The sequence below is a fragment of the Lycorma delicatula genome, chromosome 6 (assembly GCF_047948215.1).
Source record: "Lycorma delicatula isolate Av1 chromosome 6, ASM4794821v1, whole genome shotgun sequence".
Classification (NCBI taxonomy): Eukaryota; Metazoa; Arthropoda; class Insecta; order Hemiptera; family Fulgoridae; genus Lycorma; species Lycorma delicatula.
In genome coordinates this window covers 1202091-1225000 of record NC_134460.1, presented here as the reverse complement: position 1 = coordinate 1225000, position 22910 = coordinate 1202091, and the positions used below count along the sequence as shown (strand labels likewise).

General features: G+C 35.2%; 1 protein-coding gene across 1 annotated transcript in view; it reads left to right on the top strand.

Annotated features, from left to right (window-relative positions):
• LOC142326531 (stalled ribosome sensor GCN1-like) overlaps positions 1–22910 on the top strand; it is a 202653-nt gene that overhangs the window by 103927 nt on the left and 75816 nt on the right. Inside the window, exons 17-19 of the mRNA XM_075369108.1 lie at positions 12544–12736; positions 12940–13064; positions 20578–20756. Of these exons, the coding sequence (XP_075225223.1) occupies positions 12544–12736; positions 12940–13064; positions 20578–20756 (497 nt within the window). The remainder of the gene's footprint in view (positions 1–12543; positions 12737–12939; positions 13065–20577; positions 20757–22910) is intronic.

Below are 22910 nucleotides of genomic sequence, written 5' to 3'. Positions count from 1 at the left end.
CTCAGTCATTTGACTGGTTTGATGCAGCTCTCCAAGATTCCCTATCTAGTGCTAGTCATTTCATTTCGGTATATCCCCCCCTAACAATTTGTATTACATATTCCAAATGTGGCCTGCCTACACAAATTTTTCCTTATACCTGTCCTTCCAATATTAAAGCGACTATTCCAGGATGCCTTAGTATGTGGCCTATAAGTCTCTCTTCTTTTAACTATATTTTTCCAAATGCTTCTTTCTTTATCCATTTGCCGCAATACCTCTTCATTTGTTATTTTATCCACCCATCTGATTTTTAACATTCTCCTATAGCACCACATTTAAAAAGCTTCTAATCTTTTCTTCTCAGATACTCCGATTGTCCAAGCTTCACTTCAATATAAAGCGATACTCCAAACATATCCTTCAAAACTTTTTCCTGACATTTAAACTAATTTTTGATGTAAACAAATTATATTTCTGACTGAAGGCTCGTTTCACTTGTGCTATTCGGCATTTTATATCGCTCCTGCTTCGTCCATCTTTAGTAATTCAACTTCCCAAATAACAAAATTCTTCTACCTCCATAATCTTTTCTCCTCCTATTTTCACATTCAGAGGTCCGTCTTTGTTATTTCTAATACATTTCATTACTTTTGTTTTGTTCTGGTTTATTTTCATGCGATAGTTCTTGAGTAGGACTTCATCTATGCTGTTCATTGTTTCTTCTAAATCCTTTTTATTTTCTGCTAGAATTACTATATCATCAGCAAATCGTAGCATCTTTATCTTTTCACCTTGTACTGTTACTCAGAATCTAAGTTTTTCTTTAACATCATTAACTGCTAGTTCGATGTAGCGGTGATAGGGAACATCCTTGTCGGACTCCCTTTCTTATTACGGCTTCTTTCTTATGTTTTTCAATTATTACTGTTGCTGTTTAGTTCCTGTACATGTTAGCAAATGTTCTTCTATTTCTGTATTTGAACCCTATTTTTTTTAAAATGCTGAACATTTTATTCCAGTCTACGTTATCGAATGCCTTTTCTAGGTCTATAAACGCCAAGTATGTCGGTTTGTTTTTCTTTAATCTTCCTTCTACTACTAATCTGAACACTAAAATTGCTTCCCTTGTCCCTATACTTTTTCTGAAACCAAATCGGTCTTCTCCTAACACTTGTTCCACTCTCCTCTCAATTCTTCTGTATAGAATTCTAGTTAAGATTTTTGATGCATGACTAGTTAAACTAATTGTTCTGTATTCTTCACATTTATCTGCCCCTGCTTTCTTTGGTATCATGACTATAACACTTTTTTTAAAGTCTGACGGATTTCCCCCTGTTTCATAAATATTACATACCAGTTTGTATAATATATTAATCGCTTCCTCACCTGCACTGCGTAGTAATTTTACAGGTATTCCGTCTATTCCAGGAGCCTTTCTGCCATTTAAATCTTTTAATGCTGTCTTAAATTTAGATCTCAGTATTGTTTCTCCCATTTCATCCTCTTCAACTTCCTCTTCTTCCTCTATAACACCATTTTCTAATTAATTTCCTCCGTATAGCGGCCGAAACAAATGAAAATCTCACGGCGTTACTTCCAGGCTGAAGGGAGGATGATCAAGTTGTGTCCAGTGCATTTCTTGTAGTTTAGAGACTGTTAGAGCTGCAGTATCGGGTTTGGTGTTGTGGAGGAGGATAACCAGTTGAATCAGTTGGTCTCATCTTTTGCGTCGATATGCAGCCGTCACCTTGTTCAACAGCTTGCAGTAGTAACAATCTCAATTCCTGTCCGAGGGGAAGTGAACCATTAGTGGATTTAGCGTAGGTCTTCTTTTGCCCTCAAACTGATCAGTCATCAGTTCGGCCTTAAGAGCAGCATTGATTATGTGTCACTCATGCAGAAAATGAATGAATAGAATGCATTGTCTGTAAAAAAAAAAAATGGTTGAAAGAACTTTACCAGCTGACAGTCGAGTCTTGGCTTTCACTGGGGCTGCCTCCCTTTACCATCGCCACTCCATACCAGCTTGTTTCGACTGGGGAGTGTAGTAGTGGACCCATGTTTCGTCGCAGGTGACGATCTGACCCAAAAATGTGTCACCTTCTTTCACAAACCTTGCTGTAAGCCTACTGACAGACCTGCAAACATCTTAACTTCTGATCCACGGTCAGAAGGTAAGGGATCCATCTGCCACACACTTATGGAAATGTAGGTCGTTTGTGACGATCGCTTGATAGCTCCCATATATTATTCAAACCTGTTCTGTAATTTTGGATATTCTCATCTGTCGATCGTGTTTAAAAAATGTCTCAAACCACGCTAATGTTTTCGTCTAATGCTGGTCTGAGGACGGCAATTGTGTTCCTGATTTTCCCCTTGTTTTCTTTCTTCCTTATACTCTTTATGCCAGGCAAACACACAAGTCCTTGACAATGTTTGGGCCCTGAATTGTGCAGTCGATCTCCAGAAATTTTCCGTCCTTCACGAGCAGGAAATTTTATAATTATGCATCGAGTAGTGGAGGGGTGCACCTGTTGCTTCGACATTATGAACGTTACTGACGAATCGGTTGGGAGTGTGGATTGGCCGGCTCTTCCCCGACTTCTAATGACTCCACCCAAAGATACTAGAAGCGCAGGCCCAGTCCTACCAATTGTAGACGCTTGGGGGAAAAAAATTTCTTTTATATTTAATTTACTCTTCTATTATGATATAAGCTTTTCTAGTATTTATTGCTTAGCTACTTGTTAGTTTCACTTATTTTTTTAATTTTTATGAACACATGTGTGCTTTCTTATTCTGACTTTCATCAATACTTAATCAGGTAAGTTGTATACTGAAATAAAAACTTGTAAAAAATATTATTTGTAAATTATTTGTATAGAGATTTTGCCTTTCAAGCAGAGAAGACAAATGTCTGTTCCACTTGAAAAGCTGCAATGTCTCTTTTCCAATATTTTAAAATTAGTAATTCATTAACTTTTTTTTTCTTTTTGTATAACTCGTATGCTAAATCAGTGATGAAAGTCACTGTTAAAAAGCAGTCGTGAGAATATAACAATAAAAAATTGCAGTATGTTATTTATTAATAAAAAAATAAAAATTTTAATATTATATTAGCACTGTGATTTTTTATAATAAACAGTAGGAGTTTATCTGTTAAGCAAAAAACATTTAGGACAAAATTTTTTATTTTATGTTGAGTAGATATGTTAGCTTAAATAAAATAAGGAAAGTGAGGTATGTATAATTCTTACATGGAGAGATTAGCTGTCGTATAAGATTATTTCTTTTACATTACCATAAAATCTGATTTCACTAGTTAAGAAAAAAACCAAATTTTTCTTTAGCAAAAGTCAATCGTTTTCTGTGAATATAATTTTGTAAAATTTAATTAAAAAATTAAAAAAGCAATAATGGAGGCGCCTTCCTTGGTAAAATATTCCGGAGGTAAAATAGTCCACCGTTCGGATCTCCGGGTGGGGACTACTAAGGAAGGGGTCACCAGAAAAGTAAAAAATAACATTCTACGAGTCGGAGCGTGGAATGTTAGAAGCTTAAAAAAGGTTGGTAGGCTAGAGAATTTAAAAAGGGAAATGGATAGGGTAAACGTGGATATAGTAGGAATTAGTGAGGTTCGGTGGGAAGAGGAAGGCGACTTTTGGTCGGGTAACTTTAGAATAATTAACTCAGCGTCAAATAACGGGCAGGCAGGAGTAGGTTTCGTGATGAACAAGAAAATAGGGAGGAGAGTGGAGTATTTCAAGACGCATAGCGATAGAGTCATTGTAATAAGGATAAATTCAAAACCTAAACCGACAACGATTGTTAACGTCTATATGCCTACAAGCGCCCATGATGATGATGAGGTAGAATGTGTATACGAAGAGATTGATGAAGCAATTAAACACGTAAAAGGAGATGAAAATTTAATAATAGTTGGAGATTGGAATGCAAGCATTGGAAAAGGCAAGGAAGGAAATATAGTGGGTGAATACGGGCTGGGCAAAAGGAATGAAAGAGGGGACCGACTTATAGAGTTTTGCACGAAGTATAATTTAGTAATTGCCAACACCCAATTTAAAAATCATAATAGAAGAATATACACTTGGAAAAAGCCAGGCGATACTGCAAGGTATCAGATAGATTATATCGTGGTTAAGCAAAGATTTAGAAATCAACTCGTTGACTGTAAAACTTACCCTGGAGCAGACATTGATAGCGACCATAATTTGGTGATAATGAAATGTAGATTGGGGTTTAAAAACCTGAAGAAAAGGTGTCAGATGAATCGGTGGAATTTAGAGAAGCTTGAGGAAGAGGAAGTAAAGAAGATTTTTGGGGAGGACATCGCAAGAGGTCTGAGTAAAAAAGAGAAGGTAGAAAATGTAGAAGAATAATTGGGGAATGTTAAAAAGGGAATTCTTTAATCAGCAGAAGCAAACTTAGGCGGAATAAAGAGAACTAGTAGAAAACCTTGGTTTTCAGACGATATATTGGAGCTGATGGATGAACGTAGAAAATATAAGAATGCTAGTGATGAAGAAAGTAAAAGGAACTATCGGCAATTAAGAAATGCTATAAACAGGAAGTGCAAACTAGCGAAAGAAGAATGGATTAAAGAAAAGCGTTCAGAAATGGAAAGAGAAATGAACATTGGTAAAATAGACGGAGCATACAGGAAAGTTAATGAAAATTTTGGGGTACATAAATTAAAATCTAATAATGTGTTAAACAAAGATGGTACACCTATATATAATACGAAAGGTAAAGTCGATAGATGGGTGGAATATATTGAAGAGTTATACGGAGGAAATGAATTAGAAAATGGTGTTATAGAGGAAGAAGTGGAAGTTGAGGAGGATGAAATGGGAGAAACAATACTGAGATCTGAATTTAAGAGATCATTAAAAGATTTAAATGGCAGAAAAGCTCCTGGAATAGACGGAATACCTGTAGAATTACTGCGCAGTGCAGGGGAGGAGGCGATTGATAGATTATACAAACTGGTGTGTAATATTTATGAAAAAGGGGAATTTCCATCAGACTTCAAAAAAAGTGTTATAGTTATGATACCAAAGAAAGCAGGGGCAGATAAATGTGAAGAATACAGAACAATTAGTTTAACTAGTCATGCATCAAAAATCTTAACTAGAATTCTATACAGAAGAATTGAGAGGAGAGTGGAGGAAGTGTTAGGAGTAGACCAATTTGGTTTCAGGAAAAGTAAAGGGACAAGGGAAGCAATTTTAGGCCTCAGATTAATAGTAGAAGGAAGATTAAAGAAAAACAAACCAACATACTTGGCGTTTATAGACCTAGAAAAGGCATTCGATAACGTAGACTGGAATAAAATGTTCAGCATTTTAAAAAAATTAGGGTTCAAATACAGAGATAGAAGAACAATTGCTAACATGTACAGGAACCAAACAGCAACAGTAGCAATTGAAGAACATAAGAAAGAAGCCATAATAAGAAAGGGAGTCCGACAAGGATGTTCTCTATCTCCGTTACTTTTTAATCTTTACATGGAGTTTTTAATCTTTACAAGCAGTTAATGATGTTAAAGAACAATTTAGATTCGGAGTAACAGTACAAGGTGAAAAGATAAAGATGCTACGATTTGCTGATGATATAGTAATTCTAGCCGAGAATAAAAAGGATTTAGAAGAAACAATGAACGGCATAGATGAAGTCCTACGCAAGAACTATCGCATGAAAATAAACAAGAACAAAACAAAAGTAATGAAATGTAGTAGAAATAACAAAGATGGACCACTGAATGTGAAAATAGGAGGAGAAAAGATTATGGAGGTAGAAGAATTTTGTTATTTGGGAAGTAGAATTACTAAAGATGGACGAAGCAGGAGCGATATAAAATGCCGAATAGCACAAGCTAAACGAGCCTTCAGTAAGAAATATAAGTTGTTTACATCAAAAATTAATTTAAATGTCAGGAAAAGATTTTTGACAGTGTATGTTTGGAGTGTCGCTTTATATGGAAGTGAAACTTGGACAATCGGAGTATCTGAGAAGAAAAGGTTAGAAGCTTTTGAAATGTGGTGCTATAGGAGAATGTTAAAAATCAGATGGGTGGATAAAGTGACAAATGAGGAGGTATTGCGGCAAATAGATGAAGAAAGAAGCATTTGGAAAAATATAGTTAAAAGAAGAGACAGACTTATAGGCCACATACTAAGGCATCCTGGAATAGTCGCTTTAATTTTGGAAGGACAGGTAGAAGGGAAAAATTGTGTAGGCAGGCCACGTTTGGAGTATGTAAAACAAATTGTTAGGGATGTAGGGTGTAGAGGCTATACTGAAATGAAACGACTAGCACTAGATAGGGAATCTTGGAGAGCTGCATCAAACCAGTCAAATGACTGAAGACAAAAAAAAAAAAAAAAAAATTAAAAAATTAAATTCCAATTTTTTGATATAATTAAAAAAATTGTTACGAATTAGTTAATATATTAAATAGATTAAATGTAAATAAAGACTAGAATGGTTAATTCTGATAAAACTAAGTAACCTAGAAGATCCAAAATTTATTAAAGGTATAATCCACTAATATTAGAAATATATGTCGACAAAACTGTTTTGAATTTAATAAGAAATACAGTATCTTTCATAAGTTTAAGGACAAGTTAAAAATAACTGAAAAATCAGTATTTCATGACAAATTCTTTATTTTATACAAGTAAAAATTAAAAATAAAAATAACGGAGATAATGCTACATCACTTTTTAAATGTTTAGTATTTTGTATGACCTCTATACGATTTTAGGCATGCTGCTACTGTATCGGGCATTGATTCAATCAATTCCAGACATTTTTCTTTCGTCCCTGTTGCCACAGACTTGCGATTTGAAGACGTAACTCAGCCTTATTTTTAGGTTATCTTTTTGCAAGTTGCAGTGCCATCTGATTCCATAAATTCTCAATCGGATTTATGGTCAGGATTACGAGCAGGCCAGTCCAAAAGTTCCACATCATTTGCATGAAACCGTGCCTTGGTAACTCATGATTTACAACAAGGTGCATTGTCTTGCTGGAAGATGAAATTCTCACCTGACAGGTTATGGACACTAGGAAGCACGAATTCTTCTGTTGTTTTTATGTAGTGTATGCTGTTTATTGTCCTGTCCATTATTCTAAGGTGTTCAGCGCCGTCTTTCCTTTCTTTTTCCTGTTTAGCCTCCGGTAACTACCGTTTAGATAATACTTCAGAGGATGAATGAGGATGATATGTATGAGCGAGTGTAAATGAAGTGTAGTCTTGTACATTCTCAGTTCGACCGTTCCTTAGACGTGTGGTTAATTGAAACCCAACCACCAAAGAACACCGGTATCCACTATCTAGTATTCAAATCCGTGTAAAAATAACTGGCTTTACTGGGACTTGAACGCTGTAACTCTCGACTTCCAAATCAGCTGATTTGGGAAGACGCGTTAACCACTAGAACAACCCGGTGGGTTGTCCAGCGCCCTCTGAAGTTATGCAACCCCACACCAAGACAACATCTCCACTTTGCACAGCAGGAACGATGCAGGCCGGTAGAAACTTTTCAGTTTTTGTTCGCCTGACCGTAATTTTTCTGTTTGAATAAACCTGGAATCTGCTTTCATCAGAAAAGACAACCCTTCGGCAAGTTTCTTTCAACCGGTTCTTCATTTGCTTGCAAAACTGACGACGCTTTGACTTGTGGACAGCGCTTAAAAGAGGGTTTGCTAATGCGAAATGCGATTCCATTGCAGATTCTTTTAAACGTCTAGAAAGAGTGGCGGTAGTAACCTAAATTCCATGATTTTGTGCTACTTCTGTTGTTATATCAGGCAAACTAGCAAACCGATTAAGTTTTGATTCCTTTATAATTGCTCTGTCTTGCCTCATTGACGTTTTTCGTGGTCGACCAGATAGTAGAAGATCAATGACAGTTTCTCTTGATCACGATATTTTTTAACGACTTGCTGTACACATGTTTTTGATATTTTTAATCGTTCAGCAATGTCTCTGTATGTTTTATTTGCTTTCCAGAGACTGATTACTTGTCATTTTACTTCTACACTAACACTTTTCTTACCCGTTGTTAATAAAAAAACTTTTTTCCGACCTAACCTCAAAGAAACAAATGCCAATTCATCACTGTTTTCATGGGAAACAGCTGATAATAGTCCCAACTTGACATTTTTAATTACTGTTGGTGTACCTGACACTTAAAGTGATTTGTACATTTTTGAACATTACTCTCTTAAAAACAAAAATTACATGAAAATTATAAAATCACTTAAGTTCTTTTAACTCAAAAAATAACTTTTTTAGAATTTTTTTCATTACTCTATTGAAAAACTCTAAATCACAGCTTTAAAATGATATCACACTCATCAGCCTAGGTTACATATTTTTTACGAGAAATAGTCATTTCTTTATATAAAAAAAAAGTGCTAAATTTAGTTCGTTTAAAATATTTAAATGACTCCATAAAATTTGAAGTATCTAACTTAGAAGCTTGCGGTTTTTACCAAAAGATGTACTTTTTAAAGCTGTTTCTTACAGACCTATAAGATTTGTATGTAGTTCATAAGTTTAAAGACAAACTGACATAAAGTCATTTTTTTTCTAAGGTGTCCTTAAACTTATGAAAGATACTATATATATAAAAAAAAAACCTTAAATGTGAGATTATCCATTATTAGCAGTTATGTCAGAAATATACTTACAGGATTTTGAGAGTAAATCAGTATACGGCATCACACATAAAGTCTTAATAATTGACGTTGTGTGTTGATATTTTCATTATACAGTATGATTCAAAGAAACGGGAAATTTTTAAAATTAAATAACGTTAAATAACGTAATTTTATTTCATGTAATTGTTCAAATGTTGCCATTGTAGTATACATACATTTTAGTTTATTTTTTAAAGATGACATCTTGCAGGTGACCTACTTTTCTACGTAAACACTCATTAAGTCTCTTTGTTAAATTGTTCACGGTTTGACGTAACATCTCAACTGGAATTTCCGCAATTGCTTCTCGGATCTTTGCCTTCAGTTCTTCCGTTGTAGCAGCTCTACTGTGGAATACTTTGCTTTTAAGGTGACCCCGCAAAAAGTAATCGCAAGGTGAGAGATCAGGCGATCTGGGAGGCCATCTAATGTCACCATTTCGTGAAATGACACGTTGTCCAAACAATCAGCGTACAGCTGCCATCGATATTCATGCAGTATGTGACTTTGCTCAGTCTTGTTGAAACCAGGCTGTGTTAAGAATCTGTGGAAATCTTTTTTGTTGTTCCACAACAAAGGTTTCAAACACGGCTACGTAACGACCCGATCTCCCTATAATCGCAAGACCGTTGTCATTCTCAAAAAAATAAGGGCCTATTAACACTATAACACCTGTAAGATGACATAGCACACCACACGGTCAATTTCTAGCTGTGCAATAGATGCTGGTGTAGCTGCGTAGGATTTTCTTGTGCCCAGTATCTGAAATTTTTTCTCGTTAACAAATCCACTGAGGTGGAAATGCGCTTCGTCTGACATCCACAGTTCGTGAACAAACTCTTCGTTCGTTATCGTTTATCTTCTGAAGCATTACATTACAGAATTGTGCTCGCACAACTGCATCGTTCGGTTTCAGTTCGTGGACGATCTGCGACTTGTACGGATGGAATTACAAGTCCTTCACTAACACTCTTCGAACACTTGAACTATGTGATTGTAAAGATGCTGAGAGATGACGGATTGACCGATGTGCACTTCGCGTGACAGCATCTTGAAAAGCTTGAACATTCTGTGGTGTACGGACGGTTCGCTCACGGCCTGGAGGTTTCTTTTTCATCGCCGAACCGGTTTCCTCAAAATTAGATATCCGTGTTTTAATTGCAGGTGCTGATGGAACACGGTTGTGCCGTCCCAGATTGAAATGACGGCGAAATTCTGTATGCTCTCCCTTTACACTGTCATTGTTTTTGTAAAACGCTTTGATAGCAAATGCACGTTGCGCACCACTCCAAGGATCCATGACAACTAAATGGCAGGTTAGGTTAGAGTGCTGGCGCCACTTATCAAGTGGTACCAATCGCCTACAGGTACTAACACAACTTTCAGAATTTCCTGTTTCTTTGAATCACCTTGTACATAACTCTTTAATAAACAGTGAACCATTTCATAATATTAAACAAATTAAATTCTTAAGAATGTAAAATTAACATTTGAAATCTGTAATAATAGAATGTGTAATTATTTAGATATCAATAAATAAAATTTTTTCAAAAAATTAAAAATTCTCGTTAGTTTTTGAACACACCTCTTATGAAATACAAACAGAATGTCAGTTTGATTATTCACCAGCTGGTACTGTTTGAGGGTGTCTTGTAATAAAAACTGCTACAGATAGCAGCACTGTTGTAAATTAATATGCAACAATTTTCATTAATATTTTTATTTTGCTATAACAGAAGTATTTCAATCTGACTGAGAACGTAGGACTTCGTGATAGTTCTTTTATGACAAAAATTGACAAAAAAAAAATGACAGAACAGCTTAGATAACGTTTTATCTCAACTGTGGTCTTTTTTTTTTATTACTTTTAAGATCATAATGGATCACATTAGTTCATTTTTGTTTGGCAAGTTCTTTCTTTTCTTGCTGATTTGTTGTTTTTCAGCTTTTCTTTTTTGCCAGTAATTTCTAAGGGGTTCAGATCTTCTTGCCCTTTCTTGTTCGAGTACACCCGGCTTATTGTTTTCTTGGGTTTTGATAGGAATCTTGTTTCTTTATTTTTTAATTTCTCATAGTTTCCGGTTTTCGTTTTTAGGTTTTCACGGGTTACGTCTAATTCCTCCATGTCTTTCTGTACTTTGTATAACCGGTTCGGTCTCCTTTTCTTGTTCCAGAAAAGTTTGATAATCCGTCTGATAAGTCTGGTCTCTTCCGTTCTGAAAATACGTCCTAGAAAGGAAATTCTCTTCTTTCTAAATTTATTAGTTATCGGGATGATAGTTTTGTAAATCTCTTCGTTTGGAATAATTCGCCAGATCCTGTCTTCCAATCTTTTCCAGTTTGTCGGTAAACCTTGTCTGGTACGGCCCAAATATGGTTTCACATCCGTAAAGTATTTCCGGTCGGATAACCGAGTTATAATGTCTTATTTTTGTTTTTATTGACATGCGTTTTTCGTTATAGATGTTTTGTGTTTTTATTGCGGCTTTGATGAGTTTATTTATTCTTTCATTCCAGTTTGGATTTTCTTGGAGGTTGTGTGTGATGTTTTCTCCCAAATATTTAAGTTTTCTACTAGTTCTATGTCATTATTGTTTATTTTTACTTTGCTTATGCATAGCGGGTCTCTCACCATAATTTTGGTTTTTTCGTATGAAATTTTTAGACCGATTTTTCCTGCAATCTCTTCCAGTGTTGACAGTTGGTATCTGGACTCTTTTATATTTTGGAATAGTAGGGCTAAATCGTCCGCAAAGCCTAGGCGATTTACTGAGATACCTTTTCCAATTTTAACATTGTCTTTATTTAATTTTTTTCCAATCCCATATTATAAATTCAAGGACGCAGTTGAATAAAAGCGGTGACAGTCCATCTCCCTGTCTCAGTCCTGTTTTGATGTCGAATGGATCAGATATTTCTCCCCTGAATTTAACCTTGGATTTGGTATCCGTTAGTGTTAGTCCGATGATTTTGACTAGTTTTTGGTGAAGCCCTAAATTTCTCAGGATTTTTAGCAGGGATTCTCGATGTACACAATCATATGCTTTCTTGAAATCAATAAAAGTTACTTCCAGTTTTTTATTCCTTAGTTTATGATACCCTATAATTAATTTTAAATTTAGAATTTGTTCTGGGCAGCCTTGTAATGGTCTAAATCCCCCATGGTATTCGCCTAGTTCTTGTTCCAGTCGGTCTTTGATTCTGTTGTAAATTATTCTCGATAGAATTTTGTAAGTGCAATCTAGTAAGGAAATTCCCCTATAGTTGTCAGGGTTAGCTTTTATGTAAAGGGTGGATTATTACGGTTTTCCATTCTTCCGGAAATTCCTCTTTGTACCATATTTTTACCATTTCTCTGTGGAGATTTCTATGTATTTTTTCTTACGCGTTCTTCCATAATTCTGGAGTCAGGAAATTTTCTCCACTTGCTTGGTTTTTTTTTCTTTTGCTTCAGAGCTATCTTTACTTCTACTAATGTCGGTGGAAGGATGTTTCCTCTTGGTGTTTTAATCTGGGTATTTGTGTTTATTTCCAGTAGTTCTTTTGGTTCTTCACAATTTAGTAGTTTTCTAAAGGTTTCTCTCCTGATGTTGGCATTTTCTTTATCAGTGTGTGCCCGATTTCCTTCTGAATTTCTTAACGTTAGTGTTGGGGCATTAAATGTAGGGTTCTTCAGTTTAAAGTGGTTTATTTTAAATAGATTTTAAATAAAAAAAACGATACATTTTGAAAGTGTTGCAAACGATATGGAAAAAGTATAATTTCAATTGATGATCTTTGTTAATGTTAATTATTTTTTCTCATCGTAAATTTTATTAATTTTATAAATAGGTGATTGACACCAGTAAATCAGAAAAAGAAAATCGTGAGAGCTCAGACCAACAAACCGCCGGTTCTAACGAATTGCATCCTAAAGTCCTAATTGATACGCTGGTGACATTTTGTTCTGGAACTAATTTATCAAAAGAAGATGCTGAAGTTCTTGCTTTAGAATCTTTACTTCCTGCTCATCATCCTTTACTGGGTCAGTTATTTATTATTATTATTATTATTTTAAAAACTGTCTCTCTCTCTCTCTCTCTCTCAGAGAGAGAGAGAGAGAATTTTTTAAATGCTTGTGTGTTTAACAAAATTGTTAAAATTCATAAAATTCTTTTTATTTATTTGTATGTAGCGTCTTATGATTTTATACGTTTTAATAATGATGTTTTACTTTTGTTTTTTCAGTTTCTGCTTGTCCAAACTTGTGGTCTAAAATGTTGAAACATTTTAAGTTAGACCCAAAACAATTTATCACTAATTATAAGGATGATCTTATCAATTTATTGGTAAAAAACTATAAAGTTTTAATGGTATGTTTTTTTTATATAATTAGAATTTTATATTCATGTGTGTTGTGTATTTCATTTTTCTTGTTTTATTTTTAATTATTGCATTTACTGGATTAAATCATTTTTATCCTTAATCTGGACCCGGGGTCGGCAACCTGTGGCTCACGAGCCACATGCGGCTCTTTAGTTCCATACGCAAATATTATTTATTTTATAAAAAAAAAAACATTTAAAAATCGTTCTGAATCGATTAACGAGGATTAGGCACCGATTCGATCTCTCTTTGCCACTTGTACTTGCTTTTCACCGCACCCCTCCCATGTGACACACGTCGTCAGTCCATCAGAATCTCTCAAATGATGCCGTCGTTGGATGTTTCTATGTAGATTTTAATTCGCTTTCGACGCAAGACAATTTGGCATCTTCACCAGTGCTTTGGCTGTGACGTATTGTTTGTTGTTTCAAGTAAAAGAGTTAGAAGCGAAATATATTTTTAAAGTTATGTATGTATATATATATATTACTATTATTATTATTATGCTTTTACGGCCAACATGGGACAACTTAAGTCAATTTTTAGTTGGATCTTTTCTGAGAAAAGCGTGTTATTTTACTCTTCCGAGCTGCCCAGTATTTCTTCATCCGTTCAGAACTTGCTTTCTTTTCTTCATCTGTAAACACCCTCTTCGTTGTATTTTGTCGTTTGTCTGTCTTTTGTTTAAATCTAATGCTTTTGTCTTTTAGCTTTGTAATTTTTACAGTTTTATTCTGTAGGTCGGTCAGGGAAATTCCCAATTCTTTCATATCTTCTCTAATTTCTTTGATCCATCCTACTTCTAGCTTTTGGAACCAAAGCTTTTCAATGATATTTCTTGACTGTCTTGTTTCCGGTGTCCTTATGAGATGACCGAAGAAAGAGATTCTTTTTTTCCGCATAGTATCAGTAACAGGCTCTATTTCTCGATACACCACCTCATTTGGCACAATCCACCATCGGCCTTCTTTTTGGTGTTTTTTATCGATACACGTTCTGACAATTCTCCTCTCTATTTTCAGAATTTTTTCAATTCGGTTTTTCTGAGTGATTTTGAAAAGGGTCTCGCTTCCGTAGGTGACTTCTGGTTGAACTACAGTTTTATAATGTTTAAGTTTTGTTTTAGCAGAAAGGCATTTTTTGTTATATGTTGACCGAGTTAATTTTTGGGATTTAATCATTTTATTTGTCCTGTTTTGCCATGTCATTTTTTCATTTAAATTATAAGTTATTATTTCCCCTAGATATTTAAATTGTTTTACTATTTTAATTTTCTGATCGTTTACCGTAATGCGCTCTATTACCAGAGGATCTATGGCCATTAGTTCAGTTTTTTCGAAAGTGATATGAAGCCCTATCTTTTGTGCTAGGTTTTGAAGGCTCATGATTTGTGTTTTGGCTTCTTGAATATTATTTGCTAAAAGAACGAGGTCATCTGCAAATCCTAGGCAATTTAGTGCGATGGAGTTTTTCTTAGTACCCATTTTTATATTTTTTGGATTTATTTCATTCCATTTTCTCATGACAAATTCGAGGGCGCAGTTAAAAAGGAGTGGTGAGAGGCCGTCTCCTTGCCTCAATCCTGTTTTTATGTAGAAGGGTTGAGAGAGTTCACCTCTGAATTTCACTCTGGACTGGGTATTGGTTAAAGTTAATATATAGTTATATATATATATATATAAACTATATATATATATATATATATATATATATATTTTAGTTTCTATAATGATAATTATATTTTGAGTTTCTTTATTAATTTTAAGAAATGGTTATTTATATTTATTTATATTATAAATATAATTTAACTAAACTTAACCAACGCTTGCTTCGCTCGTTAACCTTGACTAATTAACACCGTAATTTTTTGAGTATTTATTTAATAAATTCAGTAATTATTGCAATTATGTAAATAATCAAAACACTCCTGTTAATTAGTCAAGGTTAGCAAGCGAAGCGAGCGTAGGTTAAGTTTGGTTAAATTATATTAAAATTAATAAAGAGACTGTTTTGAATCTATGTGTTTTAATTCTATATCGGCCCATTTTCCACTGAAATCCGATTGACTGCTTTGTTTTTAAATAAAGCTGTAGGTACAGTGGTGTTAATACGTAAGTACCAAAAAACCGAAGTAAAGATAGGTAACATAATAAATATTATATTTGTAAAATACATATACATATTTTTTTCCAAATAGGATACCTAACTACTTTTTTGAAGTCAATAAGAATTGTCAAAAAAGAAATAAAGTACTATTGTTGGATATTACCGCGAAAGTGTTTTTATTAAAATATATATTTAATAAATTACTTATTTTATTATTTATCTATTTTATAGCTTTTATTATTTAAAAGTTAGAGTTAAAATAATAATTTTAAGTGTAACTACCTATGAATTATTATGTAATAAACCTATTTTCAAAAACATTTTGTGGCTCTTTAAAAATGTTGAAATTTTGTAAATTGTAATTTTTGACTCTTCTGACTTAAAAGGTTGCCGACCCTTGATCTAGACATATTTAGAAAGAAGTACTGTTGGGCTATTAAAAATAATCTTTATTTTTAAAAATAACTTTATTATTACGTTAAAGGCTTTAACTAATTTTAATATTCCACAATCTTAAAATATTCATTGTTATTTGAATGAATTTCTGATAATTTTCTTTTATTTATTGATAAGTGGCTGCTGTCTGTACCTGTCAAGCATGTACTTTATTAAATTGTCGTAAAATATTTTTTACTATTCCATTACTCTCCACATTTTCACTGTAAATTTTATTTATCATTAAATGCAGTTGCCGGTTCACAAATCTTACATTCAGTAAATTGACAATTATTTTAAAATGTACACTTAAAATATACAAACCTTAACCGGAAAAAACTTCTATGATTGTAACTGCAGCAACCTAGTATATAAAAAAGCTCACAGCATGCATGAATGCAAAGACAAGTGATTGATGTATGACTTGTCGCTTATAAAAATATTTTTTTTTATCACACACGCACACAAACAGACACACACGCATGCACACACACACACACAGAGAGGGAGAGAGAGAGAGAGTGTGACAGAGAGACAGACACACACACAGAGAGAGAGGGAGAGAGAGTGTGAGAGAGACAGACAGAGAGACAGAAGCATACACAGAGAGAGAGAGAGAGTGAGAGAGAGAGCGAGAGAGAGAGAGAGAGAGATTGAGAGAGAAAGAGAGAGAGAGAGAGACACCCACCCACACAGAGAGAGAGTGAGGGGGAGAGATAGAGAAAGACACACACACACACGCACACAGAGAGAGAGAGATAGTGAGAGAGACAGACAGAGAGACAGAAGCATACACACACACACACACACACACACACACAGAGAGAGAGAGAGAGAGAGAGAGAGAAAGACAGACACCCACCCACACAGAGCTAGAGTGAGGGGGAGAGATAGAGAAAGAGAGAGACACAGACACACACACAGAGAGAGAGTGAGGGGGAGATATAGAGAAAGAGACACAGACACACAGAGAGAGAGAGAGAAAGAGACAGACACACACACACACACACGAGAGAGAGAGAGACTGAGAGAGAGAGAGACACACATACACACACACACACACAGAGAGAGAGTGAGAGAGACAGACACATACATACATACATACACACACACACACACACACACACACAGAGAGAGAGAGAGAGAGAGAGTGTGAAAGCGAGAGATACACACACGATTACAAATCATTAATCTCATCCTCTGAAGCAATACCCTGACGGCCTTCGTGCTTATGTGATATTGCTCTAACAGATTTTTCTTAGTCCCCCAACTCTGAAATCAGGAAACTGGATGATTAGTAACAAATATATTAGGAAAAGTTGCAGATCGATCTATGCCCAATCATGAAGGAGATGTTACATGCTGTTTCCAAAAGTTGCAGAGTGGGTTCATGCATTTCTAATTTACATAAAAATAATTTTGGCACTTTGATATAGACTTTGTGTATCCATTACCCACCCGTACACTTATTTTTTCGTGTCCGAGTGATGAGATTTAAAACTTTTGCGAAATACACTAGTATTGTGCCACCGAAACACCAGAAGCATTTCCTTGCCACAGATCTTCTAGCGTGCATTTGGTCGGGCAGAGGGTGCACTTTAGGAGATGTTCAGAGTCCTGAATCTCACCGCACTCGCAGTTCAGGTCGTTAGGCTCTGTTTGACGCCATCTAGCGCGTTTAACTCGGGTCGGTGCCATCCCAGTTTGAAGCCGGTTTAAAGTTACCCACGTTTTCCAGTCCAGATCATGTCCTGGAGGTGTCGGGCCCTTTTTGGGAATCATAGAGGGGGCTCGATAGATGTGTGTTGAAAACTTCCTTTCTTGATTTCAGTCTTGGAGGGGGTGGTCGATCCATCTGGTACATTGTATGTCGTGTATCGAAAGATTGTCTTTCACACAAACAAATAGCAATCGGGCGTGCCCTGGGCAACGTCAAGTGTTTATTCTTGACGGCGGATCGTTTCACCATCGAGCATAGAGACAATCTTTCGATTCTCATTAAATCCATTGTCATACAAAAACCGTTCTCATTTGAAATTCTTTATTTCGATATTAGATGTAAAGGCTTGGCTGTACCTCTTGGTTGTTTGTTTTTGGGCATCCGCTAACAGAACAGCTTGGACTAGTCCGACCGAATTGCAGAAATTATAATTGTAATTCTGTTTAGTTCCCTTTATAGTTTGCACAGATCGTGGCCCCAAGAAAGGGATTAAAAGCGATAAGGAAGTCTACTCGCAGAGAGATCGTGCGGGAAAACAAACTTAAAATACAAAGTCGTATACATCAACGACTTTATAGGCAGTGTACTCATCATTCTTGCAATTTTCGAAGAGCATATCTTCATTCAGGATAGGTTAACAGATTACCGATAACAAGTTTGAAATAATGAATTCTGCGCATGAAATTGCTTTTCTCCGGCTGCTACAGATATATGCCTTAAAGAAAATGTTACTCGGCCTAAAAATTGTGTTTACCTGAACATATCCAAACGAATATAGGACTGTTCGTTAAGTCAGTCTGTTTGAAGGCTTATTAGGTATATATTGTGCAGTTAACAACCTTGCTTGAATCATTCAAAGATTGAAATCATTAATGGTGGTGTTTGATGTAAAAAATAATTGTTAAATTGTAAGCAAATGTTAACCGTGTTTATTAACTTTACAAATTAACAGATATATTATATTGTTTGATGATAGCCGTTGAAAGCATTTAGATAAATTACAAATTACATACTTATAGATTGAATTTGATTTGAATATAAAATATAACGCGCTTGTAATAATTGAACGCGTTTAAGAATTGCTATGCACGAATAAATTAACATGTTGCTGTAATGTGTGGAGAAAGCCGACTGAATTAAGTGACTGTAGAGGCAGAAACAACCTAGTGGTCAGTAAGAAAAGTAATGCTTTTAACTGTCATCACCTTAATATAATTCTTAGTGTGTTCATAGAGTTCCTTTAATTTTTTAAAGTTCAAGAGGAAAAATTAATTTTTTTTTTTTAATCAGGTAAAGTAAGTAATTTTAATCTACAGTTTTAAAGAGATGGAAAGGAATATTAGTTATTTGAAAATTACCTGAAGTTTCTAGCATTATTTGAAAGTATTTTTGATTTCAGAACGATGCTAAAAAAACGTAATATAGTAAAAAAAAAAAAAAAATAGAACTACATAATTAATACTGATGAAACTGAAATTAGATTTTTTTTTAATAAAAAAGAGTATTTAATAGAATAGAAAACTAATGAAAAGGAAACATATTTTTATTTCTGTTATTCTTCTACATTATGTTGTACAGTGGATTTTAGAATAAAAAGACTAATTACGTTGATGAAAGCAGAGTAGAAGAAATATTCCTCTGTAGTAATGTTCATGAAAATTATTTTCATTTTTTTTTGTCTTCAGTTATTTGACTGGTTTGATGCAGCTCTCTAAGATTACCTATCTAGTACTAGTCGTTTAATTTCTGTATACCCCCTACATCCTACATCTCGAAAAATTTGTTTTACATATTTCAAATGTTGCCTGCCTAGACAATTTTTTCCTTCTACCTGTCCTTCCAATATTAAAGTGACTATTTCAGGATGCCTTAGTATATGGCATATAAGTCTGTCTCTTGTTTTAACTATATTTTTCCAAATGCTTCTTTCTTCATCTATTTGCCGCAAAACCTCTTCATTTGTCACTTTATCCAACCATCTGATTTTTAACATTTTCCTATTGCACCGCATTTCAAAAGCTTCTAATCTTTTCTTCTCAGATACTCCGATCGTCCAAGTTTCACTTCCATATAAAGCGACACTCGAGAAACATACACTTTCAAAAATGTTTTCCTGACGTTTAAATTAATTTTTGTAAACAAATTATTTTTCTGACTGATGGATCGTTTCGCTTTGTGCTATTTAGCATTTTATATCACAACTGTTTCGTCCATTTTTAGTAATTCTACTTCCCAAATGACAAAATTCTTCTACCTCCGTAATCTTTTCTTCTCCTATTTTCACATTCAGCGGTCCATCTTTGTTATTTCTACTACATTTCATTACTTTTATTTTCTTCTTGTTTATTTTCATGCGGTAGTTCTTGCGTAGGACTTCATCTATGCTGTTCATTGTTTCTTCTAAATCCTTTTTATTCTCGGCTAGAATTACTATATCGTCAGCAAATCGTAGCATCTTTATCTTTTCACCTTGTACCGTTACTCTGAATCTAAATTGTTCTTTAACATAATTAACTGCTAGGTCCATGTAAAGATTAAAAAGTAACGGGGATAGGTAATATCCTTGTCGGACTCCCTTTCTTATTACGGCTTCTTTCTTATGTTTTTCAATTATTACTGTTGCTGTTTGGTTCCTGTAAATGTTAGCAATCGTTCTTCTATCTCTGTATTTGAACCCTAATTTTTTTAAAATGCTGAACATTTTATTCCAGTCTACGTTATCGAATGACTAATCTAGGTCTATAAATGCCGTATGTCGGTTTGTTTTTCTTTAATCTTTCTATTACTATTAATTTGAGGCCTAAAATTCTTCTCTTATCCCTATACTTTTCCTGAAACCAAATCGGTCTTCTCCTAACACTTTTTCTACTCTCTACAGAATTCTAGTTAAGATTTTTGATGCATGATTAGATTAATTTTTTACTTATCAATCTTATTCAAGAGATTTAAAAATGATAAGAGTTTAAAGATGGGTGCTCAAATCGATGAAGTTAACGAAATTTAATTTTAGAAAATATATATGATAAGTTTAATTTTTGTTTGATATGTAATTTTATATAAATATTATGTATGACCGATGATACGGAATCCCATGAAAGTGTTTTCGTAAATAATTATATATAAAAATAAGGTAATTTGTCTTATTGCTGTACTTGGGTGGATTATGTCGGGATTTACTTATCTGTTTATATTAAATAATATTGAAGTAGAATTTACTTGTTTTTCTTCTTTTTTTGTAGAGTTACCAGAACGCATTGAGTTGTGTGATAAAAATTAATGCCAATATCCTATTACCACGTTTGGTAGAACGTTCTTGTAGTCTTTTAAGAGATAATAGCTTATTGCGTATTACGAAAGATGAATATTTCACCTATCTAACTCCTTCCGGTGAATCGTATGATAAGTCTGTGATATCTGGGTGAGTTGAGTTATATATATAAGTAAATAAATGTAGAGATTGTTGTGTATTATAATATACTGCTGTGATTAAAAATAAGCGGTAAAATTAAAAAGATGATATGTGAACCACGGATTCCAAACTAGTGAGTCGTTAAGTTAATTATTTTTTTATTACGCCTTTATAGCTATGCAGCCTTCCAGGTCAAGCAGTGAATTTAATATTTATGTTTGTCGTTTACTGTGCTTATTATATTCTCCTACGATATCGTCATCGCATCCTTTTGTTCTTGTCTACCTGTAGTTTTATGGCCTTTCCCGGGAATTACCATTTAGGTATTACATTACCATTTAGATGATATGTACGAGTGTAAATGAAGTATATAGTCTTGTACATCGACCGTTTGTGAGATGTGTTGTTAATTGAAAACCTACCACCAAAGAACACCGGTATCCACGATCTAGTATAAAAATCCGTATAAAAGTATTCCAAATCAGCCGATTAGGGAAGACGCGTTCATCGCTAGACAAACCCGGTGGATATTTTTTTTTGGTTTATCTCGGTCTCTTTTCGGGTTATCTTACGCTCAAAAGAGTCGCTTCTTGCAACTCGTTTCCAATTATGCACGTTACCGGTCAAATTACTTAAAATGTGGTAAATTACATTTTTAATTCTCTGTTGTGGCGTTCGGAAACAGTCTCAGTACCTTTGAATATCATATAGTACGGTAAGGAAATGCAGTATCTGCTATTTGCAGGTGCCTGCAGTTGAAGGCTTAGGAAAAATGTTATAACAGTTGTAGTCTATTAACAAATTTCGGATGCAAGGTGCTATGATACTAACATTCTGCGCTAAAATCTATATTAATAAATTAGCACGTACTAGATAAGCATACAATCTGTGTGCAACAGGCCCCAAGAAATGAGAAATGTCTTACAAAGTAAGAATTTGTGAATAAGAAATGTAATCGTTAATGTTGCAGTACAGTATTTTTCAATAATTTTAACTATTGAAACACATCAACAGCAGAATGTTGGTAAAAGAATGAGAGATAGTGAGAGAGAGGGAGAGAGACACACACACAGAGAAAGAGAGAGAGAAACACACACACACACACACACAGAGAGAGAGAGAGACAGACACACACACACACAGAGAGACATACACACACCCACACAGAGAGAGATAGGGAGTGAAACACACACACACACACACACACAGATAGACAGCCAGACACACACACACACACACACACACACACACACAGAGAGAGAGAGAGAGAGAGAGAGAGAGAGAGACATACACACCCATACAGAGAGACACACACATACCCACACCGAGAGAGAGAAAGCGGGAGAGAGAGACACACAGACACAGATAGAGAGAGTAAGAGGGTGAGAGAGAGACAGAACACATACACACACACAGGGAGAGAGAGAGAGAGAGACAGACAGAAACACATACACACACACAGGGAGAGAGAGAGAGAGAGAGGGTGAGAGAGTGACAGACACACACACACACACACACACACACACACAGAGAGAGAGAGAGAGAGAGAGAGACATACTCACACATCATACAGGGGGAGAGAGAGAGAGAGAGGCACATACACACACACACACACACAGGGAGAGAGAGAGAGAGAGAGGCACACACACACACACACACACACAGGGAGAGAGAGAGAGAGGCACACACACTGAGAGAGAGAGAGACAGACACACACACACAGAGTGAGAGAGAGAGAGAGAGAGACATACCCACACAGAGGAGAGGGGGAGAGAGGCACATACACACACACACACACAGAGAGAGAGAGAGAGAGAGAGAGATAGAGATATACACATACCCACACAGAGAGAGAGAGAGACACACACCCACACAGAGAGAGATAGGGGGTGACACACACACACACACACACACACACACAGGGAGAGAGAGAGACAGACACACACACACACACACACACACACACACACACAGAGAGAGAGAGAGAGAGAGAGAGAGAGAGAGACATACTTACACACACAGGGAGAGAGAGAGAGGCACATACACACACACACACACACACACACACACACACAGGGAGAGAGAGGCACAGACACACACACACACACACAAACACAGGGAGAGAGAGAGGAGAGGCACACACACACACAGATAGAGAGAGAG